The following is a 23,928-nucleotide window of genomic DNA, read 5'->3' on the forward strand; positions in this document are numbered from 1 at the left end:
TGGGTCCGCCGGCGCCTGCGGGCCGTGCGTGTAAGACAATTAAGGTGCGGTCCCCGTCGGCCATCTAACCTTTTGTCTCGTCGCTCCAGCTTCCACTGGGCGTACTACTCCTTGCTGCGAAAAGAGGGTCCACGGGAGGTATATCGCAGTGCGGATACAAGGTTGAAGCGGTCTTGAGTGCGTATCGACGAGCTCCTCGGAGTCGGCTCAGGTCCCGTCCGTGGCAGCGTGATTATGTCGTGTAAGACCAGCTGCAGTATAAGGCAGACGGTGCCGTCGCAAAGTTGGAGCACAAGCTCTGGCGTGCAATATATATGGTTGTCCCCTCGAAACTTGCAACTCGCCGGAGTAGGTGAAAGCTCCGTTTGCCACTTCAGCTACAACTTTCAAGCCTCCGTAAACAGACAGCTATGGTGAGGTGAGGGGGTGGGTGTGAACCTCTTCTCGTCATTTCTAGGGCACATTACCCAATCGTTCAATGGAGAAGAGAGAACCGACAACAAAACGACACCAGCAGGATTTGAACCTGCGCTCGCAGAACGAAACAGATAACCAAACAAGTTCGAATCTGTCGCCTTAACCACTCGGCCATAGTGTCTTGGCAGCAATATCGCCATGAGGCTAACAGCCTCTTTGTGGCCTGAATACTCATCATTCTCTGCGATCATGGGAAGATACTCGATGCAACGGCAGCTACATTAAAGAGCAATCAGCGCGAGCGGTAGTAGGGGCAGCAATAGTCGCAAACGAGGCAACAAACATAAAGCGATGGAAAGCATTGCTTCACTACGTTTTCGGGGAAGGAAGTGGGCAACGACGGGTCAGCCAGAACGGCACTGTACGAAAGCACACATGGTGCATATCCTTCAAGAAGTTCACCGCTGCACTATCCTGCCGCTCAACAAGCCGTTCCCGAAGCCGGCGGGCGGACTGCTTGGACAGAATTTCCTTGAAAGACTTCACAACCTCGTCCATGTTCGGGCGCTTACTCGGTTCGTCCTGCACCATGCGGAAGATGAGTGGCTCCAAGAACGTCAGATTCGTATAGACCTGCATAGAGATACAGGTTATCAACGCGGCACTAGGTCATCAAAACGTAACCGTACCTGCATAAAATACTGCCTGACCAAGTTTCCCGCGTAGTATATGTCGGTATGGAAGGGGTTACGCGGGATCGTCCGATCCTCCTGGAACTCGGGGACAGACCTATCACCACCAAAGATCGGGATTTCAAGCGGGTTGGCCTCTTCGGCACTGTACCGCCTTGATAGACCAAAGTCCGTGAGGTAGTACTTGACGGGGTAGACCGTACGTGAGCGCGGAGACACCCAATGCTTGAAGTCGCGTGTCATTCCAGTCGACTGCGGGTGGAAGGAGTCCGGAAGGATCGGCCGGGAATCCATCATCAGGTTCAATTTCGAGATATCCCTGAGGCGGACGTCAGCAACAAGGTGCTTGGACTCGGTGACGCACGAAAAACCAACCGGTGTGCGACGTGTTGCTCATGTATGAATTGTAAGCACTGGAGAAGGATATGCGAAATTAGCCGGTATGTTGACATTTGCGCTTACATGGACGGAGAGAGTCACCTCGAATAATTGGCGGAATAACTCCATGGCTTCTCCTACAGTGGTGAGTTTGGGGTCGTCGTATTCCCGCAGGAGCGGCATGACGATCAGCTGCACATCTGCGTCTTCGGGATCATCGAGTACATCGAGGATAGGGCAGCAGTGATTCCGAGGGTCCGAGTTTAACGGAGGGGAAGATAGGAAGCGCCCGATTTCGCCCTCGAGAGGATGCACGGACTTCTGGATGCGTTTGATCACGACTATAGTCCCGTCCTTGGTCATAACAGCGTCCATTATCCTCCCGACCTACGAGATGGGTGAATATGTTGATTACGACACATGTCGAGAAAACGCACCTCGACAGTAACTCCGTCCTCGACATCCCATCGGGATTTCTTGGACGCTTGCCATGAAGGCACCCAGTCGGGCCTGTACCTCGGCCTCAGCTGGTACCCTGCTTTGTTCAACCATTCATATCGCTCATGCCAGTATACCTCTAGACCGCGGAGCCCGCCAGGAAACGGCGCGGGACTATCATAGCTCATGGCGACGGAGAGGTAAGTTGAGAGAGAGGATGGAGGGGGCTGCAGCGCGGAGGAGGTGCATGTTCATGGTTGCCTGGGAAAGAAGGGCGTCTATGTACGCGTCACACGTGGTTGAACAATATGTCTCTCCCACGTCACGTCTCCTCCGCGTCTACCACCTTGCTTTGAACCGGATCTAGATGCTGGGCCAAGTGGGTCCCCTGTGGGACTGTGGTTGCCTCGCATGATATCGCCAGATCGGACTCGGATTACAGCGTCTTCTCTGGGGAACCACGGATACGGGCTGTGCTTCCTGAGATCGTTCCCGTGGCCATTGTACTCTCACTGGCACGCCCGCCGACAACTTTACGTCCTTGCGATGTTCAGATCAAGCCTCATAATCGCGGATATCGTATGTAATCGCTACTTCCTCACTCTTTCTCTTCTCATCCTTCGACTTGGAGGTCCCGGCGACTTCTTCCTAACCATGGCCCAGACAGCTCAAACAAGAGCTTCAACTACACTGTTCGCGACTGGAGACCTTTCGGTGCGTAAACTCGCCGCTCATTATCCCCCCATCCCCCTACTAATATCCAAACTCTACGTCACTAGAAACTTCTTCGTGTTGACAGAGTCTTGACTGCGTCCCCCGCTCCTTACTGGGTCTGGCCGTTCAAGAACTGGATCCCTGCGTACCAAGCACAGAAGGGCCGGGTTTACCAGCACGAAGGACTGAATATCCTTCAGAAGGCCGAAGAAAGCAGTGATGAGTTCCGGGAGGGACCAGCGCAAGCTCTGCGCCAGGATCACGCATTGTTCGTATATGTCCTTCCAGAGAAGTACCGAAGTAGCTTAAATTTTCAACCGACAGCGTCGTGGACGACCTGAAAGAGATGTGCCAAAACCCGGAAACTGTCAGCGCGTCAGCCCTCCGCCGTTACAAGCGCCGAGCTCGAAGGAGTAGGAATAACATTGTCGTAAGTCTGAAGCTACATAAGGCTCTATCTACAACTACAACTTACCCTCTGACAGATTTCGTCAGAGGCCTTCCTAGCAAGAAAGACATGTTGCATAGCAGTTGGAGCCAAAGATGATACAGGCATGCGTGAGTGCACATTGTAGCTCACTGATTCAATCGCCGTGCTCATCGGCACGTCTTCCTACTAGCTACTTCCGTAACGTCGGTGACTACCATAAATCTTCCACCACCGAGACATGACATACTCGAGCCTAAGGTTCTTTCATTGGTTGCTCCCTCGCGCAAGTCCCTGTTTCCATTATGTACTGAGCTTCACTGATTGTCGTACAGTACCGGTGAGCCTCGTGCTTTCGGACGCAGTCCCTTCCCCCACTCCCGAGAACACGGTCACAATTACGCGGGCGCAGCTTGCGAGCGTACAGGAGGAAGTCGCTGAGTAGTCTCTTGCAGCTCCCGCTGGGGTCCCGACGACCAGCCTTTCCTTCGTGTGCCATTCAAGTCATTGGGTGACTGTGTTTGCTGTCTACGCTTGTATGTACTATTTATCAGATCGTAACAACGTTTACGGCGTGTATATGCCGTACAGTGTCCCGTTTCAGTCGAGTCTCCATCTGGTTGGGCCATCAAGTCGGACTGTTTGGGGGGGGGGGCCGGCGTGCGACACAATTCTTGCGTGCTGTTGACTTCATGGAGGACCGAGTTGTTCGCCACGCTATCGATGTGATGTTGGGTTGCAGGATGTTGGCCCGTAGTGCGGCTGTACAGATCATATAAGAATTTCCTTGGAATGCTAATTATATTGTTGCTCTGAATAATACTGCCCCATAGAGTTGTGAACGGATACACTCGGAAAGTGTTATCGAGTGCGTACTAAACCAACCATCAACGACTGAGTTGGCCAGCCCGACCCTGAAGCATCTCGAGCCCCTCGTCACCCTCATCGGGCATCGGCATCGCTTCCCAGTCTTCGCCATAGGCCACCTCAAGGCTGGCCTCCTCGTCGACGCCGCCCACCCTCACTAGGTGGTCTGGCGGCACACACCACGACATCCCCGAGAACTCGAGGTTGTACCCTTGGCTGTACCTGCCGATGACAATCCCCGGGCCCTGGTTCAGCTCATCACAGGAGTCTGCATTTAGAGAGAGCGGACTCGGAGTTAGTCTGAAATACCCGTGAAGGCGTATTCAACTACTCACCGCAGGGAACCAGTGTTACGTAGCCGGATACTAGCAGCCGCAGCGTCGAAGTCCGCGTCAGCCACGCAACGTAGAATCAAAGGAAAAGGATGCGATACTTACAGGCAAGGGGCCCGACATACGATGCAGGTACACCAACGAGATGCTTGTCAGGCTTGATGGTCACAGGGACATCGGCGACTACAGCCACACAGATCCATGAGCATGACCACACGCATATACTTATGAGAACGAAACGTACCCCCAAAATGCAGAGTGACCTGTGCCTCAGCACCGGCAAGAACTATGATGTTTTCGAAGTAGGTCGTGAATGGATCGTCGATTGTCATGGTAGAGTCATATGCTTGCAGGGAAATATTAGTTGAAAACATTGTAATGAGAGCCTCAAAATATCGCAGAACTCACAAGGAGATCCGTCGTCTAGCGGAACATCCGGAATATCGATGCCTGCACCCTCTTCGGATTGAGAGGTAAGCGTCTGGTCCAACTGGGGGTCGCCCCACTGGCAGGTATGTTGGTTCGCTTCAACAAAAGCTGGGTCGAGGACCGCTCGAGCGTAGGCAATCTGTGCGTCTCAACTTAGTGACCTGAAGACCCCGCGAATGAACTGGCACTCACCCGAGCCTCGGATAGACACTCCTCCACGGCAGCATGGTACTGACGCGCACGGACGAGGAGTTTGATGGGCTGTTTGAAGACGTCTTTCCAGCTGGTTCCGGATACTATGAGCTTCTCTATCATAGCTCTATGAATACGAGTCAGTTCTTGCACCAGTAGGTTGTGGGACTACGACTCACTCATCGCGCAATGCGCTGATCTTGGACCAGTCCTCGGGCTTGATGATCGAGCGATCCTCTCTCAAGAGAGCGGCCACTTGTAGCTCCTTCTCGACTGCCCTGCGCACCATGACAGAGGCAGAGAACTTCGAGCCCACGGAGACTAGCATTTTGACTAGAGCATTATACTTAGCGTCACCTATCACGATCTGGGGATCAACCATGGTTCAAATTGCGAAAGACGATGAGGTAAGTATGTGCGACCAGCGAGGAAGATGTGAGTGACAATCTAAACAGCATAAGCGGACGTATATATATACCTCCCGAGGTTTACAGCTGCGTTGTCCTTGAAGTTGAAGCCAGACCCTGGGACCTGTTGCGTGCCAGCTGAGGCTGAGGCGGGACCGGAATCTTTGCTGGTCTGCATGAAGAACAATGCTACCATACCCTGGCGACGGGCTGTCCAAGCCTAAAGAACAAGGATGGAGAACGTCTCACCATCAGAAGTGACCTGAGCGCTGTGAATGTAGCATCATGGAGGGAGAGTGTTGTGGCTGGAGATCGGAATCGGAGCGCGCGCTTGACCGTTGCTGCAACAAGGCGCAACAAGGCGCCTAACCATCGTATCCGTTCCGAGCCCATAGACCAGATCAGGACACTGATGTCGACGCCATCGTCCCCGCTTTCCTATCCGCTGTTCTCTCCTTGCCTAGCTCATGGACTAACTCGGTTTCCTCGAGAAACTTGGGCGACCTCGTTCTACTAGACGCACCGAGAGAGGCAACAACAACCCCAAACGCAAGGCTGACTAGCGCACTCGTACCAAATGTCCCACCAAATACTATTGTCTTCGGTCTTTCACACGCGCGCCCACAAAACAAACCGGGGAATATGCCGATCAGACAATCCACGACGACTCGGACTCGGAGTCGCAGGCTCTACCCTTCCCCCACTTCCGGCGTCCCCCCCCTTCCCCCTCCCCTGACTTACCATGACCGATTACTCACGTCCGCCGAGGAAGGAGGATCCCCACAAAGACCATCCCCTCTATTACAAGAACGTGGAGGGCGGCCTGTTCGAGAAGGACTTTTTCTGGAGGGAGCACCAGCAATGGCTTGCGGACGCTGGTTACTTGCTCCGCCCCAGGTGGCGAGAAGACTGGCAACCATCGTGGCTGAATACAGACAAGCTGTACTTCCGGTGTGAAGATGGAAACTCTATACTGGTAAGCAATGCACTGCCAATGTCATCTGAAGCTGCTCACCACGACCCGCTGTAGCGTTCGTCCATAATAGATGCGACCCGGATATCCGACGGGCAAATTGTCGCGATCAAGAAGGTCGAGAAGAGTTACACTCCCTCGGAAGAGAGTATAATTCGTCTCTTCTCTACTGAACCTCTCGCGTCCGATCCTCACAACCGCACCGTCCCTCTCTATGACGTTCTCCAGTCTCCACTGGATTCGAACATAACGTTGTTGGTGATGCCATACCTCGTTCGCACACATGAATACAAATTCGTCACGGTGGGAGAGGCCGTTGAGTGTTTCCGTCAACTCTTCGAGGTGAGCTGAGCCTTACTACTCCCTCGACTCTCTGTCGGTAAGCTGATGGGAAGCTCCTTGCAGGGTTTGCAATTCATTCACCATCACCTCGTTGCTCACTGGTGAGTTACCTGGCCTTTTATACATATTCTAATGTCAATGCCGCGCCCAGCGACATCCACGTGGTGAACTTCCTCATGGAGCCTACTCCGTTACTCTCGGAAATTCCGCATCCTGCACGCCGTAATCAACGCAGCTACGACTTCAAGCGCAAGGTCAAGCGACGGACTCGTACCGAATTCCCTACCAGATACCATATCATCGACTTCGGTCTGTCGCGCAGATTCTCGCCTGGGGACGAACTGGTTGCGCCGGTATCTTACGGCGGGGACAAGTCCGTTCCCGAGTACAAGGATCCCTCGCGCGCTGTGTCCAATCCGTTCGCGATTGACGTCTACTGCCTCGGCAACATGATTCGCGAATGGTTCATGGACGTGCGTCTGTTCCTCCTGTTTGATTGCCACAGCTTGAAGTGCTAACAATCTATCTCAGGAGAGTCGTGGCAGCCTGGACTTTTTGAAGCCTCTCATAGATGATATGACACGCAAGGTTCCCGAGGAGCGGCCAACAATAGATGAGGCCTTCAAGCACTTTGAAGAGCTGCGCATATCGCTCTCCGAATGGACGCTACGGTCGCGGTTCGTGTACCGGAAGGAGTTCCTCGTTGGCAGGATGTACCGGGCTTGTCGCCATGTCATCCGGACCGCGAAGTACCGCTATCGCGGCCTTCCCGCTCTTCCCATCCCTCCCTCTTTGCCCTCGCGCGCATCTACCTTCTGACTCGGCCAGGAGTACCATTGTATCTGATCTACCTTCTCGCTAGGCTCTCGCCCCCTGCGAGTCATACACCGTTGTTGTAGTTTTGTTGGGACGAATATAACAACATATACCGTCACTTCATTCGGTTGTCCCGCCTGATGTTCCAACCAACGTAACATTCAGCAATGACCTTCTGGCCCTGCCATGTTTCAAGTTCTCATCCATGTGCGCGACGACTCATGGTGTGCGCCTCCGAGTTGCGAGTTTCAAAATGGGGCTTATTGTGTAGGCGGTTCGGGCGGCGGCGCCGAATGCGTGCGCCCATACCTTCTAGATCAAGGGAATCAAGCTAATGGACAGGAACATTGGACAGAACAAAGGACGATATCACTCACAAGTTTCGCTTAACCACGGACGTGAGAGCCCGAGCTGAGCAGTCCGCGGCAAGGATCGGGCTTCGTTTGGCTCTCGTAACCATGCCACACCCTGACCCCGCATCCTCGAACAACGCCTACCCTGCTGAAAAAACGTCGCTTACAGACAGCGCTGGAAGCTGTGATTGTCTCTTCGCTACGCCCCCTTAGATGACACTCGGCGACTATGCTAATGCGGCGCGCACCAGGTTGTTTGCCAGGACTTCGTGTGTATGTGCGCCGTCACAGTCTCAATCTGTCTGGCTTTCGGACACCGACGACCGATACTAACATGCAGAGCTGCTGAAGCCCCCCTGTCGACATTGTGCGATGATATCATACGGTCGAAGAGATCGGCTATTGGAGAGGCAAGGGCGTGCTTCGGCCACTGGACGCTCTCCCCCACGTTGGTGGAAGGGAAGCTGTGGTTATGGTTTGCAAGGGCAGTCATTCCCCGGCATCTACAAAGTGTGCAGACATGTAGCCTTACGCACTGCGACGTTTGCGGTGAGCCGGAAACCAGGATCGGGCTGCTATGATCGGTATGATCAAGTTGCACGCTGCGGTAAGAGGATCATACAGTCGGTATCGTATTAGCATCATATTGTACAGAATAGCAGAATACAGATCACAGCAATGGCTAGGACTAGAGGTGGTAGCGAGCGGATGCGGACAGTCACAGCGATAGCAGACTGGATGCAAGGAGGGTATATCAAGGCAACAGTCGTGATGCGACTCTGTAACGATGATTCCACTGGGATACGACCAGCCGTCCCCATTGGCGATGGGGCATGACAAGAGTCGTTGGACGTAGCAGCGCCGTAGAGTGAAAGTAGCGACTACGTTGGGGGCTGCGCCGCGACTTCATCCGGAAGATGCGGGGGTGCTTCGACAGCGGGCGGCGTCGAGGTCTCAGCTAGAGGAGAGGTAACGGTGCTCGATATCGGCTCCGATTCGCCATCCGGTGTTGGATGAGGAGCTCTCGCCGTAACATTGGTCAACAAGGTTGACGACTTCGGAGTGGGTCGCGCAGGGCATCGAGTGAGAACGTGAGGGATGGTGCGGACAGATGTGTGGTGGACGGTCTTGATGAAATTCATGAGCGCGCCGTCGCGACGCCATACTAAGCGCGACCGGAGCTGAAAGCTACTCAGTTTCGATGCGATAGACTTGAACTCTGCGACAACTTCATCCATGGTGGGACGCGCCTCTGGCGTGTCTTGGACCATGCGTGCGACCAGAGGCTCCATGAAGACGAGGTTCTTGTACAGCTGTTGATGTGCGTTATGGTTTGCGATCAGGAGAGCAGCGGGCTGATCGCACCTGCAGGAAGTCCTCCCTAACCAAGTTGCCCATGTAGTAAACATCCGTACGGAACGGATTCGCGGGCGCATACGGGTCCTTCCGAAACTCTGGCACAGACTTATCGCCTCCAAATATTGGCGCCTCGAGCGGATTAGGTTCTTCCGGACTATACCGTCTTGACAATCCCAGATCCGTCAAGTAATACCTGACCGGGCGCGCCGTGCGCGTATACGGTCGGACGTAGTTACTGAAGTCCCGCGTCTTTTGGGTGGCAGTGGGGTGGAACATGTGAGGAAGTATGGGCTTAGAGTCCATCATAATATTGAGCATCATGATATCTCTAGCATGTGTCGTGATCAGCACATCGCTGCGAACGCCCACGAGTAAGCACATACCGGTGCGCTACGTGGTGTGCGTGCATGAACTGGAGGCCCTAAGGAAGATGTCAACCAAGGAAACACATATAAACGCGATGGATACATACCTCAAAAGCTTGGTGGAAGAACTCGACTGCCTCACCGACAGTAGTAAACGGCGGGTCGTTGTACTCTCGTAGGAGAGGCATAACAACTAGTTGGATATTGGCGACATAAGGATCCTGGAGCACCTCGAGGTAAGGAACGCAGTGATTCCGAGGGTTGTCAGATAGCGGTGGTGTGGTCAAGTAGCGTCCGATCTCTACTTCGTATGGATGGTCGGACCTGTCTATTTGCTTGATGGCGACCATCTCGTCGTCCTTCGTCCTGACCGCGTCGATGACTTGTGTGTGCTACATTGAGTCAGCAAGATAGATTTAGACCAGCACATTACACACCATGAGTCGCATGCCATCTTCGCAAGAAATTATTGTCTTCTTCGTCCCTTTCCACGACGGAGTCCAGCCGGGGCGGAATCGGGGACGCAATTCGTATCCGCGTTTCTTCAGCCAGTCATGTCGGTCGCGCCAAAATATCTCCCTCTCTGAGAGAAGACCGCGCTTGGCAGGGTCGGTCTGAGGCTGGCTCATAACGGGACGCAGGATGGAGGAAGGAAGAGAGGTTGGTGAACGCGATCATCCAACGCCGCCGCTGAACGCGCCGCCCACGTGGTTGAACAATGGCCCCGTTCCTGGTCGTATTTATCCAAATATAGGCATTTGTGGGTGCACAGGTGTAGACGCCAGCCCTTTGCCACCTGCCACCGCGGCGCCTCGCTGGTCCACTTCGAGGTCGTGTACATTCCTAGTCGTACAAGACACATAGGCGGACGGCTCAGGCAACCATTGTTCTCTGCGCATCTCTCTCAGGCTCACTTTCGCATCATGCGCCGAGGCAGTAACCCCGCCCTTCTAAAGCACCTGGAGACCTGCACGTAACCATGGCTGGCCCCGCTATCCGATTCCTCAGTGCAGTCTGCAAGCCGTGCTCCAACAACCTGTCTCCTAGACCAACGTCCCATGTCTCAGTCATCAGTATGTGAATGCGTTCCGACGTACGGAGATCGCAGCTAATCCCATGATTATTACAACGGTTCGCCTGGAAGGCGCCAACAGACAGAGATAAGACTCCACTGAAGCCTGATGCGTCCAAGCGCAACAACGGTCGTCTGCCAAAAAGCCCCAGCCCCCTCCTCGGACCTCTGAAGCGCTTCAGCGCGAACTACCAGCTCAACCGGGCGCAGGAGTATCACGATGAAGGCGGGGAATACGTGGAAGAGATCGGCAACAATTATCCGGAGTGGAAGGGCAAGGAGGAATACGCTAAGCTTGTGAAGGAGGGCAGAGAGTGCGTTATTCTTTACATCGTCTCCCCTCCGACAGGCCCATGACAATTCTGCTTTTCCTTTAGCGTTTTCGAGTATATGGAAGACATGCTCGATCGAGACAGCTGGTCTGTCACCGAGTCGCGCGATGTCAAGCATGTAGCAAGGAGATACCGTACGTCCGCGTTGGTAAGTCTTGAAATGGTTTCACACGATACTCATGAGCTCACTCCCGCATTTCTACAGCGAAGCTCCCGGAAAGCAAAACAGGAAAGGCGGGAGGAAGGAGTCACTTACGTTCCTGGTGAGTGTGTTTTTCCTGCGAGTCAATATTGAGTTCTCGACGGATTAGATAGACATTTCCCCCACGCCTGCTGAGCAAGAATCTGCGCATGCAAGCCTGCAGCAGTCAGACCCCGGTTTCAACCCGCGTGCAGTTTGGATCGAATCCGGTCCACCGGACCCCATCGCGCTGTCAGGAAGAACACGTTGGTTTTTTCTGATTTACTTCTTCCTAGCACTCGCAACTGATCGAAGTCTCTACTACAGTTCTCATGCAGCCATTACATCCCGGACCAGGGACATAGGGGAGAAACCTCACGACATATTGCGTTATTCTTGGCCTGTATGTACGTAGCACAATACTGCACACTCTCTCGGTACACGTCTGGAAACACAAAGTGGTTGAAGCTCAGAGCATGCTCGCAGAGTACGCAAGCACAGCCGCACTTCACGACCCTCAAACTACTCCTTCATCGGCTTCGCTCTGTCATGCCAGTACTCGCCGACCAAGACATCACCTCGAGATATCATACTGGGTGGAGATAGGACCGTGCCTGAGCACGCCAATTCGTCTATTACCGAGAACTCGTTCCGGACTTATGATGTCGCGCATGTATTGTACAGACAGAAGCAGACGACAAAAGTGTGGAACATCCTAAGCGGCCGTGTTAATGAGGACTTTATGAGCGAAGAGCGTACTGGAGCTGAGGATGTCCAGGTCGATCTAGCGCTCGTCCTTGACGTCACGACGGCATATCCCGGTGGCTGACCAACCATTCTCCTCTCCAACTTTCCGAAAGACCACCATGGCAGCCACCAAGATTATCTATGGAACCGCCTGGTAAGCAATGTAGCAAGGTTCAAAAGACTGTCTGAGCTAACTATGCTTGTCCAGGAAGAAGGAACGCACGACCGCGCTCGTCGTGAGCGCAGTCCTCCACGGCTTCCGGGCGATCGACACTGGTAGGTAGCTATTAGCGCATGGGAGAACGTCCGCTGAACATTCCGACGTGAAGCATGCCAGCCCAAGCATTATAGGTGCGTAGCGCAGTATCGAGTCAAACACATGACGTTCACGCTTGCACGACGCACCCCCCAGGGAAGACCTCGTTGGGGCTGCACTTCAGGCCCTCTACGACGCGCATGGGTTTAAGAGAGAGGACCTGTACATACAGACCAAGTATGTCTCCCCTTTCCTCACACATAATGCTCGCTCACCTACCTTCTTTCCAGGTACACTCCCGTTGGCGGGCAAGATCAGTCCCAGCCGCTCCCATACGACCCGCGCGCCGACATCCCGGAGCAGATCCAAGCCTCCGTCCAGACCTCGCTCAAGAACCTACGTACTTCCTACCTAGACGGCCTCCTCCTGCACTCTCCCCTCGGCTCCATCGCACAAACAGTCACCGCGTGGCGCACGCTCGTCTCTCTACAGGCGTCGGGCGTGGTGCACAAGATCGGCGTGAGCAACACGTACGACGTCGCGATCCTCGAGACGCTCGAGCGCGAGGGCGGGCGGCGCCCGGACGTCGTGCAGAACCGCTGGTTCGAGGGAAACCAGTGGAATAACGACGTATGGGCGTATTGCGTCAAGCACGGGATCCAGTACCAGTGCGTTCGCGCAACGTCTACTACCTTCGCTGGAAACTAATAGCTGACCGCCCAGGTCGTTCTGGACTCTGTCCGGCTCACCGAGCCTCCTGAGCCATCCCGCCATGCGCGCAATAAGCAGCGCGAAGGGGTGCACCGATGCACAAGTCCTCTTCAAGATTGCTCAGACGCACGGCGTGACGCCGCTATGCGGAACAACGAACGAGCAGCACATGGACGAGGCGCTCGCTGTGGAGAAGCTCGATTTCAGCGATGTGCAGCCTCTGGTGGAGAACGTACTCAAGATTATCCGGGACTGACGAGTACACAGTGAAACACGAGTGTATACTACCTGTAGGAGAATCGTCAAGCTGTGAATATATGTGAATATCCATAGATATAGTATAAACCGTACCACAGTTGGGTTCGCAGTGAAGGATCAACCATGTTGTGGCTTGTCCTCGACAGAATGAGATTTGAAAGGAACTTTATATTGAACAAGAGACAGCCGTACACGCACATGCTACAGTTTTGCAGAGTGGTCGAACGCGACAGAGTATGTATGTACCAACACGGGAAAGCAAGCAGACGGACGGACAGACACGACGAGTGAGAGGGCGAGAGGGGAGAAACAAGGAACAGGGGACAGGGAACAGGGCTAGGGGTCACAGGGTGCGGAAGAGAGGAGGGGGTTAAGAGTGAGTGAGGGGGAAAGGGGAAGGGGAGGGGGAAGGGGTGAGGGAGGCGCGGGATAGAACAAACGGAGTGAAATAAAGAAATAACACAATCACAGCCTAGCCGAGACACACAAATGCATGTTCGCAGCGGGAACCAGGCGAAGAACAACAACAGGACAAACAAACGCCGCGCTGTGGTTCCACTAACAGTGAAGGAAAGGTTAAGGGCTAAGGAAGGACCGCCCGTCGGCCTACACCGGCAAAGCAGAGCGAGAAGTGTGTAGTATTTACAAGAAAAGAATATGCACAAATGAAACGCGTGGCGGGGTAGCGGTGGGAGTGGGGGTGCACAGACCAAACTCAGGTACAATGTACCAGACACCCTACGTATGCGAACGCGAGGACTCCGGGAACACCGGCGGTGGACGAACGGGCTGCGCTTCTCGGGGAGGGCGCACACGGAAGTCCGCTCCGATACAGATGTGACTGATATAGTACAACATAGACGAGACGCCATCAGCCACAGTCCGTGACATACAAAGAAGGTAACGACGTACTCTGATGGGAAGTGAGCGTTCGGGAAGCCCACCACCTTGTCCAGGTAATCGTGGTCCACCTCGCTGAGCACCGAATTCACGGACAGATTCGGAGTCGTGTACCAGATGTAGTCGATCGCGCCCTTGAAGCTCGGCGTGTGGTTCGTCATCGACAACTCCCCGCCAGCTGCGTATGCACTCTTCAGTTGCAGGCGGTGCCGCAAGCCCTCCGTCGTGTACCGTCCGTAGGTATGATGCATGAAGTCCTCGTGGTCGGGCGGAATGACACCGGTCGAAAGGAATTCGTACACGCCGCTCTGCCGGATTGAGTTGTAATCTCCACAGAGGATGATGGGAATCTGGTAGCCGTCAGTGTAGGCTGGTGGAGGGCGTGACGACGCGTTGTTCTCGCCCGTGGAGGGCGTAGTCGCGGAGCCGGCGGATGAAGGAGCTGGGGGAAGCCGAGGAGGATACTTCGCGAAGCTCTGCGCGATCTTCTCCACCTCCTCGACGAGTAGCGCGACCTGGACGAGCTTGACATCGCGATATTGCGGGTCCCAATGTATATGCGCGTTCGCAATGATGATCCGCGTACCCGTCTCCTTATTCTCGAGCAGCGTCACGACGGCCATGTGGTCCTTGCCCAGGACACGGTTGAACATGTCGTCTGTCTTCTTGAAGTCCTGGCGCTGCATCGCCACTTGACTGAACTCAATGAGGTGCTTCTCGACGAGCGTGTACCTGGCAAACAAAAAGTGAATCAGTGCATTCCGATATTGAACTTTGAAGAATAGGCCACTCACTTGGACGCCTTGTAGAAGGTAGCACACCCATCCATCAGACGCCGTTCCTGCTCAGTCATGTTCTTATACCGACCCTTCGACCAGTGTACACCCTCGTATTCATGCTGTTCCAAGTGCTTAAGGAAGTACTCCTCGTACTGCGCATTGTCGACCTCTTGGAGACAGATGAAGTCCGCATTGTGCGAAAGGACCTCACTGAGGATAAGCTCCTTCCGGTAATCCCACTGTAAGGCCCAGGACGGCGTGTACCCGTATAGGCGCTCTGTCGCACAACGCTCGCAGAGGATGTTGTAGGACAGAAGGGAAAATGACTCGGAAGACGGGTCGTTCTCTCGTTCTGGTTGTGCCACGAAGTGTTTCCAGACGCGTTCGGGAGGGGGTGCGGGGATGGGGCACGAGTCGCGGAGGTATGAGATGAGGGCGGGCGTACCGTCCTTCTGCACAATCTGCTTTAGGGACGGCTCCAATGGATTCCCCTCGATTCCAATCGTCTGGAGCTGGTGCAGAGTCCCGAGCTCCGGAGGTATTGTCCGTAATTGGTTGTCGAACAAGTACAGCTCCTTCAAGGACGTAAGCATGCCGAGTTCCGGGGGAACGGTTGTCAGCAGGTTACATGACAGATCCAGGAGCTCAAGGTGGCGGAGTTTGGAGATCTGAGGGGGGATGGCATCGAGCTGGTTGTGATTGAGGTAAAGGGTGGTGAGGAACGAGAAGCCGAAGAGTCCAGACGTGGGCGGGATGTTCTTAATACCCACGCCACCCATGTCCAACGACTGCCAGGTGTTCCCTGGGGGTTTGGGGGCCGTTGGTCGAGAGGTCTCAACAGGCGCGACAGTGGATGATGGGTGGTTGGCGAGGGCGCTCGCGATGGTTGGAGACGACTCCGACGCAGCTTGCGACTTGGCAGAGGGAGACGTAGTGATACCTGCCTCCCCATCCTTAGCGACTCCGTTGGTCTCCGGAGGCTTGACCGCGTTGGGGTTCGTGATTGGAATGGCCGACTTGTGGACTGTACGCGCGGCCATGGCGCTTGCGCGTGCTCGATGGTGTGGCGATTTTGCAGCACGTACCATCTATATTAGAGGGAGCCATATGTAAGCAGAACTCCAAAAGATTGGAAAAGCAACACGTAGAAGGCAAAAACAATGCAAACTGCGCGCGCGCGGTATTTTAGGGGGCAGTCGAAGAATGAAGGAGCGCACACGACGATGCATGCCGCAGCTTATCGGGTGCATATCATGAGAAGAGAGGGAATTGAAAACGTACCTCGTACTTGAGCAACTGCTGCTGCCAATGGGGAGTCATCATCTGCATCGCTATCGCCCCGGGTGAGCCACCCTGTCCCAAAGCTCCGTGAGGGCCCTGCAGCGCGGTTCCGTTGGGTGGCGACGGATAGTGTGGGTGAGAAAGGGAGTTCTGGTGGTGATGGTGTGTGAGGGGCCCGGGCATATGCTGGTGGGGATGGTGTTGCATCGCGGTCATAGTGCCGTTCGCATGGGTGAAGAGAGGATAGGCGGGGGAGGTTGGGGGCTGGCCGTTGTTGGCAGGGCCAAACACGGGGTGTCTGGCCCATGGCGACTGGTCGTGCACCTGGCCTGGATGGTTGTGGGTGGGGAGCTTGTGGGCAATGCCCGGGGATTGTTGAGGATAGAACATGGCATTGGCGGTGAGGGTCGCCACTCTGGAAGGAAGGAAGGAGGGAGGGACGGGGAGGAAGAGGAGAAAGAAGAGGAGAGAACGACTATTGAAACAGAGAAAACGGACAAGTCGTCGGCGTCGGGATGGTCGTGGTCGTCGTGAAGAACAGCGAGCGTGGAGTGTTTGTCACTTCCGCCGACCATGACGAGCACAGCAATCCGGGCGCCCGATGCTGACTAAGCCACCCCGCTCCCCCAGTGTCCCCGGCCTCGGAACTTGCTCTCTTCCTTCGCAGCAACGATAAGTCGAGGACATTCGAGTGCCCATGAACATGCCACAATCTGCGCGGCTCTCCACGACAAATGGCTGCCATCTGTCCGTGTTTCGTCGCCTGCGTCCAGCGTAAATTGCCATGGTGGAGATCTCCGTTGCCCATATAAGGCAATTCGCACCTACAAGCCGTACGATTTCACGATTTCAAGACATCGTGCAATGAGTTCTCCTCGAGGCTACTTAAACCGCCTATTCCCCTTCGCCATCTCTCCAAACCTAACCTCCACGACGCCATGACTGTCTACCAAGCCACCGCATCCGCCCCCGTCAACATCGCATGCATAAAGTCCGTGTCTTGATCCTGTAGATCTTCGCAGCGATTGACACCGTCCAGGTACTGGGGAAAGCGCGACACAAAGCTCATCCTTCCCACCAACTCCTCTCTCTCCGTCACCCTCGATCAGGACCATCTGCGGTCTACGACAACCTCCCGCGCGGACCCCTCGTTCCAGAAGGACAGGCTCTGGCTGAACGGTGTCGAGGAGGAGATTAAGGATGGCGGCCGCCTTGCGACGTGTATCAAGGAGATGAAGGCTCTCCGGAAACAGTTGGAGGAGAAGGACTCGAGTCTGCCCAAGGTGAGCCCGGCCATTCTCATAAATCCATATGGATGCCAACGCCTCGAAAGATCTCCAGCTTCCCCGTGCACATCTCCTCGCGCAACAACTTCCCGACCGCGGCAGGCCTCGCCTCGTCTGCGTCCGGCTTCGCCGCTCTCGTCGCGTCCCTCTCCGCCCTCTACCAGCTCTCCACCGATGCCTCGCAGCTCTCGCTCATCGCGCGGCAGGGCTCAGGCTCCGCATGCCGTTCGCTATTCGGCGGCTTCGTCGCGTGGCAGATGGGCGAGCGCGCAGACGGCGCCGACTCGTACGCCGTGGAGATTGCCCCGCGCGAGCATTGGCCGGACATCCACGCGCTCATCTGTGTCGTGAACGACGAGAAGAAGGGCACGTCCTCGACCTCAGGCATGCAGCGCACCGTCGAGACCTCCCCGCTCCTCCAGCACCGCATCAAGCACGTCGTCCCCGAGCGCATGGCTGCGATCTCCAAGGCCATCCTCGCGCGCGACTTTGACACCTTTGCGCGCATCACGATGCAGGACTCGAACCAGTTTCACGCCGTCGCGCTCGACACCGACCCCCCGATCTTCTACATGAACGACGTTTCGCGCGCGATCATTGCGCTCATTGTCGAGTACAACCGTGTTGCCGTCGCAAACGGTGGCAAGCTGAAGGCTGCGTACACGTACGATGCGGGCCCGAACGCGGTCATCTACGCGCCGAAGGAGAACATCAAGGAGATCGTTGAGCTCATCGTGAAGTACTTCCCTCAGGCCGACAAGTTCAAGGATCCCTTCGAGCTCTTCGGTGCTGCCGGCGTCCAGGGCAAGGTCGTGGAGGGCTTCAACGAGGGTGTTGCGAAGCCATACGGTGTTGGTGCGGTCAAGGGCCTCATCCACACCCGTGTCGGCGATGGTCCTCGCACTCTTGGTGCCGAGGAGGCGCTGCTGGGTTCCGATGGTCTGCCCTTGAAGGCATGATGTACGACTACTTCAGGATTGAGAATCGTGCTGTATTTATATAGGTCACATTGCTCTAGAGGTTTATCGGGACTCCGTTCGCGGGAGACGGTCAATGTCCAGGTATACAAACAAACCGTGATACAGTCAAGACGGGAAACACCAAGTCGCCACCGCAGCACAGTGTGGACGATGTGTCCACACGACCAGTCAATACCATGAACTACTCGCGATCACGTCAAGATGATTCCATCCCTGTAGTACACACCCCTACGACTAAGATGACTCATGGTTAAGGAAGCGGCGTCAAACAGGCGTCAAACATTTGCCTGCGGGGATTCGTACAGCGGCTAATAGAGCGGGTCTCCCGGTCGCAGTCCACTTTGTGATGATCGCACCAGAAGAATTTGGTATTACTGATCCTTCCAAGGGGTCAGAGGAATGGAATGGTCTGCGCGGTCTTCCATGGTTAGGGGAGCAGGGTGAAGTTCGAAGCAGGTCCCAGCAGATCCATTGCGGTACCAGCATGAGAGGTTGCCACTTGTTTGGTTCGACCGTCCGCGCCAGATCGTAGTTGTGGGTGCTCGCGTGAAGTATGTATGTAGAGGGCTCTAGATAATCGGGAGAGCAACCGGTGACAGCGTCGTCTGCGACGTCGGGTGTGGGCGGCGTGAGAAGACGACGTAGGCACCTTGGTTTGTTCCTTGGAATGGGCCTTGTACTATTGTTCTCGTTTTGAGCGCAAAGAAGTCAACAAGGAGTCATAATCCATCGAACTCTCACAGCTTGAGGTACGCCCCATGGCTCTGGCAGTACAGCTTATGGTTAACCGAGGACAGCATGCGCGACCACATGACAGCATTTATTGTTCCCGTCGATTGGCTAAGCAGTATCCTCCACAAGGTCAGTTGGACTTCTATGATGTAGTAGCCTTGGTTACACTCGCCTTCGTGCTAAGATGACGGTAGACCAACACATTGCTCTTCGAGCGACATCCGCGAAGTGCGCCCAGGAACCCCAAGATGATCGGAGTCCCGAGGAGTTTTACGAGCTGATGACTAGTACAACTTCGTGCGCCAGCTCCTTGAACCAATAGAATTATAGCAGACAAAGCGATGGAATCGTGTGATAGTCAGACGATAAGGGCGAACAAGAGCAGCTCAAGCTGCGGGAGAAGGTGTTGGTAGAGCGGGGATCCCGTGCGCGACGTAGCTGAAGGTGCGAACAACATGGCGGCATGCCCTGTAGACCCTCGCGACGAAGAATTCGTTCCGGTACACGAACCTGGAACGCAGCTTCCATGTCGAGAGTGACGTACACAGCTTGTCGAAGCGGGCAGCGGCCTCAACTATGGTGGGCCGCTTTTCGGGGTCGGTCTGTGTCATGTCCTCGAGTAGAGGCCTCATGAAATTCAGACTATAGCTCTTCTGCGCGGGAGTTAGCACTGTCAATAGGATGCTCAGGAGGACGTCACTCACCTGCATGTAGTGCGTTTTGATCATGTTTCCGAGATGGTACACGTCAATCGGGAACGGATTAGACATTCCGGATGGATCCTTGTACTCAGGAACGGTCCCGTCGCCCCCAAAGTTCGTGGGTGCAATAAAATTGTCGCCGGGGAAGAACCTGCGAGAGAGACCGAAGTCGATGATGTAGTATCGAGTAGGACGCTCCGTTCGTGTATACTCTCTGACTTTTCGCCTGAAGTCGTAGCTGCGGTGTGGTTTGGTGGGGTGGGCTATTTCGGACAACAGAGGCGTCGGATGCATCATGACGTTCACATGCTGGATATCGCTGCGCGAACGGCAGCCCAAGTCAGCATATGCAGTCAATTCACTTAGATATCTTACCAGTGGGCAATGAGATGACTATGCATGAATTGCAGACCCTGCCTCACTGAAATTCAGTTCCGAGAGGATGATAGGTAGGCAGAGCGTGAGAGTCACCTCGAATAGTTGTCGGAAACATTCCAACGCTTCCCCGACGGTGGAGAACTTGTATTTCTGAATGCGAACCAAGTGCGGCATGACAAGGAACATAATATCCTCGTTCCTCGGTGACTGTAGCACGTCGTACAGTGGGACGCAATGATTACGAAGGTCAGAGGCGATGGGTTCCTCCGAGAAGAAACGTATGATCTGGTCTTCTATGGGGTGTTCAAACTTCTTGACCTGTTTGAGGGACACTATTCGCCCATCTCTCAGACGAGTTGCATCCATGGTGACCGGAAGCTATGACTCGTCGGTACACCGTCAGAGAAGAGAGGAGGAGGACTCACCGGTATGCACCTGCTGTCTTCGCACTTCCAGCTATTTTTCTTTGTATTAAGCCATGAAGGCATCCAATCTTCCCGATAGCGGGGACGTAGCATGTAGCCTTCATCCGCAAGCCAGGTCTGATGCTCGCGCCAGAAGTACTCTGCAGGGAGCAGACCATGCTGCATTCTCATTCCATTTAGCGGATGGTCCCGGTACGGGTCTTCCTCCGGTTTGTATGCCCTGAAAGTTATGGTGGGCTTCATCATAGTACAGCAAGAGGATATGGTGGTATGGTGGTATCTGGGGGGAAGGGCAAGGGTATCGTCGCCCGATTCCGAGGAGGAGGGGGTATCCAACACTCTGCCAATTGTCCGTCCAGCCTCGCCAAATGCGGTTTGTGGGCGCCCGTGTGAAAATCAGTGTCTAAGCGCCGGAAGACTGTGTGTTTGGCATGAACTTCGGATTCGAACCACTGTCACCTCCTCCCCGCCCTTTCTCACCGCTCTCCTACGCGATGCCTTATACGAAGACATCGCAACCGTGTTCTCACCCCTTGTGTCGTTGCGAAGCACAAGCTTGTCTTGTATCCATGGCGAATTGCTTCAGAGTCCTCCGTCGACCGGAGAGAGGCCAAAGGGAGATGCAATATAATAACGTCGACGTATGTTTCATTCGAGTCCTTCATCTCGCTGATACTCACCGCCAAAGAAACAGCTTTCTCGACTACCATTTGACTCGACCTGTCTACATGATCACACCATCCCCCTCCGAGCCGGAAGTCGTCAACAATATTCTCCTCGATGTCGGACTTGCCATCAGCTCAAAGTTCTCCCCAACACTCATGGTTAAAAGGGGTCTGAGAAAAGAACTCAAGGTCGCCAATTTCATAGAGAAGAATGTGAAAGGGAAGCCCCTCCCCCAAACTGACAGGGATCGGATAAGAGATCTTGTGATGTAGTAAGTTGTTTGCGCGTAGATTGTGACTATTCCTGACAAAGTCGCCGCACTATTTAGCGTAGATTACGCTAAATCAGGTCTACCGGAGACCACCTGGAAAGCCGTCCTGAAGAGCCCTGCGGTAGTTTTCCGTAAGTCCCGTCAATACCTTGACGCCGTTGACAACCTGTACACGGAGGCCTTGGTGAGTACTGATTCATATACTTCTGAATCGTAGAGCTCACTGGGAACTGCATACGATCATAGTCCATTTCCAGTCGAGCTTGGATCGCCGCGGCATTGTCATCAGGACAGTATGACCATACCCCTCTCCAAGTCCCTGCAACCGCCACGGCGCACCAAGGTTACGCCGAAGGGTTTCCTTCTGACACGCAATCTGGCCGGCCCGCAACGCTCTCGTCCACTCAATCCCTGACTCCCCAACTCGTTGTCCGAAACCCAGATGACCCACCACCTCGTACGTCGCGTATCGTCTCCTGATTGTGTCCTCGTCTGACAGCATCAACAGCGTATGAGTCAATCCCGGAGCAGGAAAATCCATTGGAAACTCGCTTCGACAAGGTTAGGGTGGAGCCTGATGGCATCTCGCAGGTAAACCTGCACTTCGGAGGTGTGTTCAATGTGCCTCCTCCATATCTTCGCCCTCGTGCTCACGTATTCACTCAAGCCCTTTCGCGCGAGCTTCGCCTTTCCTTCGACCATCGTGATATCGCTCGAAGTTCGCCAGCGGCGTGCTCCCGACCTGTACTTCGTGAGTGCTCTTTTCAACACTTACGCATGTCCTCACACCTTGTCTCCCCAGTGTCCGGTACAGTTACCCTCGTCCCACGCGGTGAGTACTCAGCGACTCGTCTCCTATGATATATGATGCTCACTCTACAATATATCAGCTGTTGATACCAGGAACCTGGACCGTGACAGTCTCACGGGGGCACTTCCCGAAATCATAACCGTTGTAGGAAATTATCCACAGGGGTATGACGTGGTCATCACTGCGTCCGACATGAAGACACTTGAGATCGGCGCTCCTGCCGACCATAGTCATGACCACTCATTTTCCTCCTCCAAGCCTATTCACCCGGGAGCACCAGTCAACCGTTCTGAAGCCGTCCTTTGCAAGGATAACCGCTCCATGGCATGTCGTCTGGAGCCGAAAGATGGCTCTAGTTCTTCTCTGTCAAGTATTGCGCGGGCCCATAGTCGGTCGCTGAGCAACGCCACCCCACAAGATGTCATGGAGCCGGGCACGGAGGTGCGCAATTGCACTTCCGGCTCCGAACCTGCCTCTAAAACGGCAGATCTGAAGCCTGCGGTTCCTGATCGTTCGGCCGGCTACCTGTACGGGCTGCCCTCTCAAAAAGATGATTGCAGTATTCGTAATCATCCTAGGGGAAGCTCTGTCCGGTTCGGCGACCAGCCCTCGGACTCTCTGCCAGCTCATGACATGCCGAGCAGCGACCTCCGGGTTCGCGTGGGCCGCACGCCGCCCGACCGGTCCCAAGCATCAAGTGGGATGCGTCCGGCTCCCGGTTATACCCCTCGCGACCGGTCTGCGAGTTCGCTCTGCCCCCTTTCCCCTCCTGCCATCAACCTCGTCCCTGAGATTCGCGATCCTGTGGTTGGCGAGCTGCTAGGCCGTACTCGAGATATCAACATACGGGGTCCCACGCTCGAGGAGCGTGGTACTCGCGGCCGCTCGCTCAGCCCTCTCCCAAGGCGTGGTTATGTGGCAGGCGACCACTTCGTCACGAAAGATGATCTGGCGAGGTGCGAGGCACGGGTCAGCCCTCGCTCCGCACACACACGTTCTATCAGCCACACTTTCCCCGACAGTCACTCGACGATCTATAACGGGCAGCAATGGATGCTGACCCGAGTCGTTCCGGAGGTGAGTCCCACAATCTCTGGTTGAGCCGCCGTCACAGACCTTCCGACCGCAAGCCTGGACATCCGACGACGTGTGGCCGTCCGGCGGGCTCTGAGTCTGGCAGGCCATCTCGACGGGCGCACCATCTCCGGCAGATTAGACAAGGACAGTGCTATGTCAGTCGCGTAGTAGGAATTCATTGGACTTGGGCTTGAAGAACCTGTTCAAGTATGCGTACTGTATGTACCTTTCTCATACTTACTCGCTTGCTGGGCTTTTCTCAAATCCTAGTCTGCGTGCTTGCGACTCGTGTCTCCCTCAACACCACAGACTATCAGGCTGGGCCGCAGTGCCGTACTTGTGACTCTCAGGGAGCGAGAAAGGGAATGATGGTGGACGGACGTCAAGCTGGTCGACTTTGCTCAAATATGACCCCCTCCGAGTCGGCGGGAGTCACGGGCACGGCAGAGGTAGTCGAGACAACGAGAACTGAACAAGGACAATAACAGGCCATGCCAGTAAGCTGCAGCTGGTGCCGGGGATTCGTCGATAGATCGGACACACTGAGGTGTTGTTCCCTGCCAGCACTGCGGCGCGAACCGGC

The 23,928-nt window shown here is 54.8% G+C and overlaps 11 protein-coding genes and 1 non-coding gene across 12 annotated transcripts; 7 read left to right on the top strand and 5 right to left on the bottom strand.

The window, feature by feature from the left end:
* Nucleotides 1–505: 505 nt before the first annotated feature.
* Nucleotides 506–598, bottom strand: L226DRAFT_t59. The gene has a single exon. It is a non-coding gene; the product is annotated as a tRNA-Ser (tRNA).
* Nucleotides 599–637: 39 nt separating this feature from the next.
* On the bottom strand, nt 638–2,179 carry L226DRAFT_503286 (uncharacterized protein). Its single transcript, XM_067677926.1, has 5 exons — nt 1,925–2,179; nt 1,590–1,874; nt 1,485–1,522; nt 1,107–1,428; nt 638–1,050 (listed from the first exon to the last, which is right to left on the bottom strand). The coding sequence occupies exons 1-5, from the start codon at nt 2,111–2,113 to the stop codon at nt 787–789; spliced, it is 1,098 nt and encodes a 365-aa protein (XP_067539231.1). The 5' UTR covers nt 2,114–2,179; the 3' UTR covers nt 638–786.
* A 102-nt stretch (nt 2,180–2,281) lies between these two features.
* On the top strand, nt 2,282–3,716 carry L226DRAFT_610528 (uncharacterized protein). Its single transcript, XM_067686164.1, has 7 exons — nt 2,282–2,504; nt 2,557–2,639; nt 2,705–2,907; nt 2,964–3,069; nt 3,125–3,197; nt 3,260–3,352; nt 3,396–3,716. The coding sequence occupies exons 2-7, from the start codon at nt 2,580–2,582 to the stop codon at nt 3,509–3,511; spliced, it is 651 nt and encodes a 216-aa protein (XP_067539232.1). The 5' UTR covers nt 2,282–2,504; nt 2,557–2,579; the 3' UTR covers nt 3,512–3,716.
* A 1,349-nt stretch (nt 3,717–5,065) lies between these two features.
* L226DRAFT_299605 (uncharacterized protein) lies at nt 5,066–5,611 on the top strand. The gene is made up of 2 exons (XM_067673696.1): nt 5,066–5,288; nt 5,365–5,611. The coding sequence occupies exons 1-2, from the start codon at nt 5,108–5,110 to the stop codon at nt 5,433–5,435; spliced, it is 252 nt and encodes an 83-aa protein (XP_067539233.1). The 5' UTR covers nt 5,066–5,107; the 3' UTR covers nt 5,436–5,611.
* A 117-nt stretch (nt 5,612–5,728) lies between these two features.
* L226DRAFT_610530 (kinase-like protein) lies at nt 5,729–7,541 on the top strand. The gene is made up of 5 exons (XM_067686165.1): nt 5,729–6,269; nt 6,324–6,608; nt 6,672–6,709; nt 6,760–7,081; nt 7,140–7,541. The coding sequence occupies exons 1-5, from the start codon at nt 6,036–6,038 to the stop codon at nt 7,425–7,427; spliced, it is 1,167 nt and encodes a 388-aa protein (XP_067539234.1). The 5' UTR covers nt 5,729–6,035; the 3' UTR covers nt 7,428–7,541.
* A 929-nt stretch (nt 7,542–8,470) lies between these two features.
* On the bottom strand, nt 8,471–10,130 carry L226DRAFT_558506 (uncharacterized protein; the record flags this gene model as incomplete). The annotated part of the gene is made up of 5 exons (XM_067683244.1): nt 8,471–9,090; nt 9,143–9,464; nt 9,520–9,557; nt 9,609–9,893; nt 9,939–10,130. 5 exons carry the CDS (start codon nt 10,128–10,130, stop codon nt 8,659–8,661), a joined length of 1,269 nt encoding a protein of 422 aa, XP_067539235.1. The 3' UTR covers nt 8,471–8,658.
* A 170-nt stretch (nt 10,131–10,300) lies between these two features.
* On the top strand, nt 10,301–11,532 carry L226DRAFT_531993 (uncharacterized protein). The gene is made up of 6 exons (XM_067680178.1): nt 10,301–10,574; nt 10,634–10,887; nt 10,951–11,053; nt 11,111–11,168; nt 11,221–11,352; nt 11,414–11,532. Exons 1-6 carry the CDS (start codon nt 10,560–10,562, stop codon nt 11,449–11,451), a joined length of 600 nt encoding a protein of 199 aa, XP_067539236.1. The 5' UTR covers nt 10,301–10,559; the 3' UTR covers nt 11,452–11,532.
* Nucleotides 11,533–11,934: 402 nt separating this feature from the next.
* On the top strand, nt 11,935–13,154 carry L226DRAFT_610533 (Aldo/keto reductase). The gene is made up of 6 exons (XM_067686166.1): nt 11,935–11,987; nt 12,042–12,109; nt 12,163–12,184; nt 12,246–12,326; nt 12,380–12,757; nt 12,813–13,154. The coding sequence occupies exons 1-6, from the start codon at nt 11,953–11,955 to the stop codon at nt 13,054–13,056; spliced, it is 828 nt and encodes a 275-aa protein (XP_067539237.1). The 5' UTR covers nt 11,935–11,952; the 3' UTR covers nt 13,057–13,154.
* Nucleotides 13,155–13,796: 642 nt separating this feature from the next.
* Nucleotides 13,797–16,060, bottom strand: L226DRAFT_457927 (uncharacterized protein; the record flags this gene model as incomplete). The annotated part of the gene is made up of 4 exons (XM_067675410.1): nt 13,797–13,899; nt 13,971–14,690; nt 14,753–15,825; nt 16,019–16,060. The coding sequence occupies 4 exons, from the start codon at nt 16,058–16,060 to the stop codon at nt 13,797–13,799; spliced, it is 1,938 nt and encodes a 645-aa protein (XP_067539238.1).
* An 896-nt stretch (nt 16,061–16,956) lies between these two features.
* On the top strand, nt 16,957–18,263 carry L226DRAFT_456649 (Diphosphomevalonate decarboxylase; the record flags this gene model as incomplete). The annotated part of the gene is made up of 3 exons (XM_067675311.1): nt 16,957–17,009; nt 17,058–17,301; nt 17,352–18,263. 3 exons carry the CDS (start codon nt 16,957–16,959, stop codon nt 18,261–18,263), a joined length of 1,209 nt encoding a protein of 402 aa, XP_067539239.1.
* Nucleotides 18,264–19,384: 1,121 nt separating this feature from the next.
* On the bottom strand, nt 19,385–20,685 carry L226DRAFT_503302 (uncharacterized protein; the record flags this gene model as incomplete). Its single annotated transcript, XM_067677927.1, has 5 exons — nt 19,385–19,669; nt 19,721–20,036; nt 20,093–20,130; nt 20,189–20,473; nt 20,521–20,685. The coding sequence occupies 5 exons, from the start codon at nt 20,683–20,685 to the stop codon at nt 19,403–19,405; spliced, it is 1,071 nt and encodes a 356-aa protein (XP_067539240.1). The 3' UTR covers nt 19,385–19,402.
* Nucleotides 20,686–21,002: 317 nt separating this feature from the next.
* On the top strand, nt 21,003–23,599 carry L226DRAFT_610537 (uncharacterized protein). The gene is made up of 9 exons (XM_067686167.1): nt 21,003–21,161; nt 21,215–21,457; nt 21,515–21,641; nt 21,704–21,914; nt 21,966–22,067; nt 22,125–22,208; nt 22,260–22,289; nt 22,348–23,345; nt 23,383–23,599. The coding sequence occupies exons 2-9, from the start codon at nt 21,249–21,251 to the stop codon at nt 23,437–23,439; spliced, it is 1,818 nt and encodes a 605-aa protein (XP_067539241.1). The 5' UTR covers nt 21,003–21,161; nt 21,215–21,248; the 3' UTR covers nt 23,440–23,599.
* Nucleotides 23,600–23,928: the final 329 nt, after the last annotated feature.

Source organism: Lentinus tigrinus, assembly GCF_003813185.1.
Source record: "Lentinus tigrinus ALCF2SS1-7 unplaced genomic scaffold L226scaffold_5, whole genome shotgun sequence".
Classification (NCBI taxonomy): Eukaryota; Fungi; Basidiomycota; class Agaricomycetes; order Polyporales; family Polyporaceae; genus Lentinus; species Lentinus tigrinus.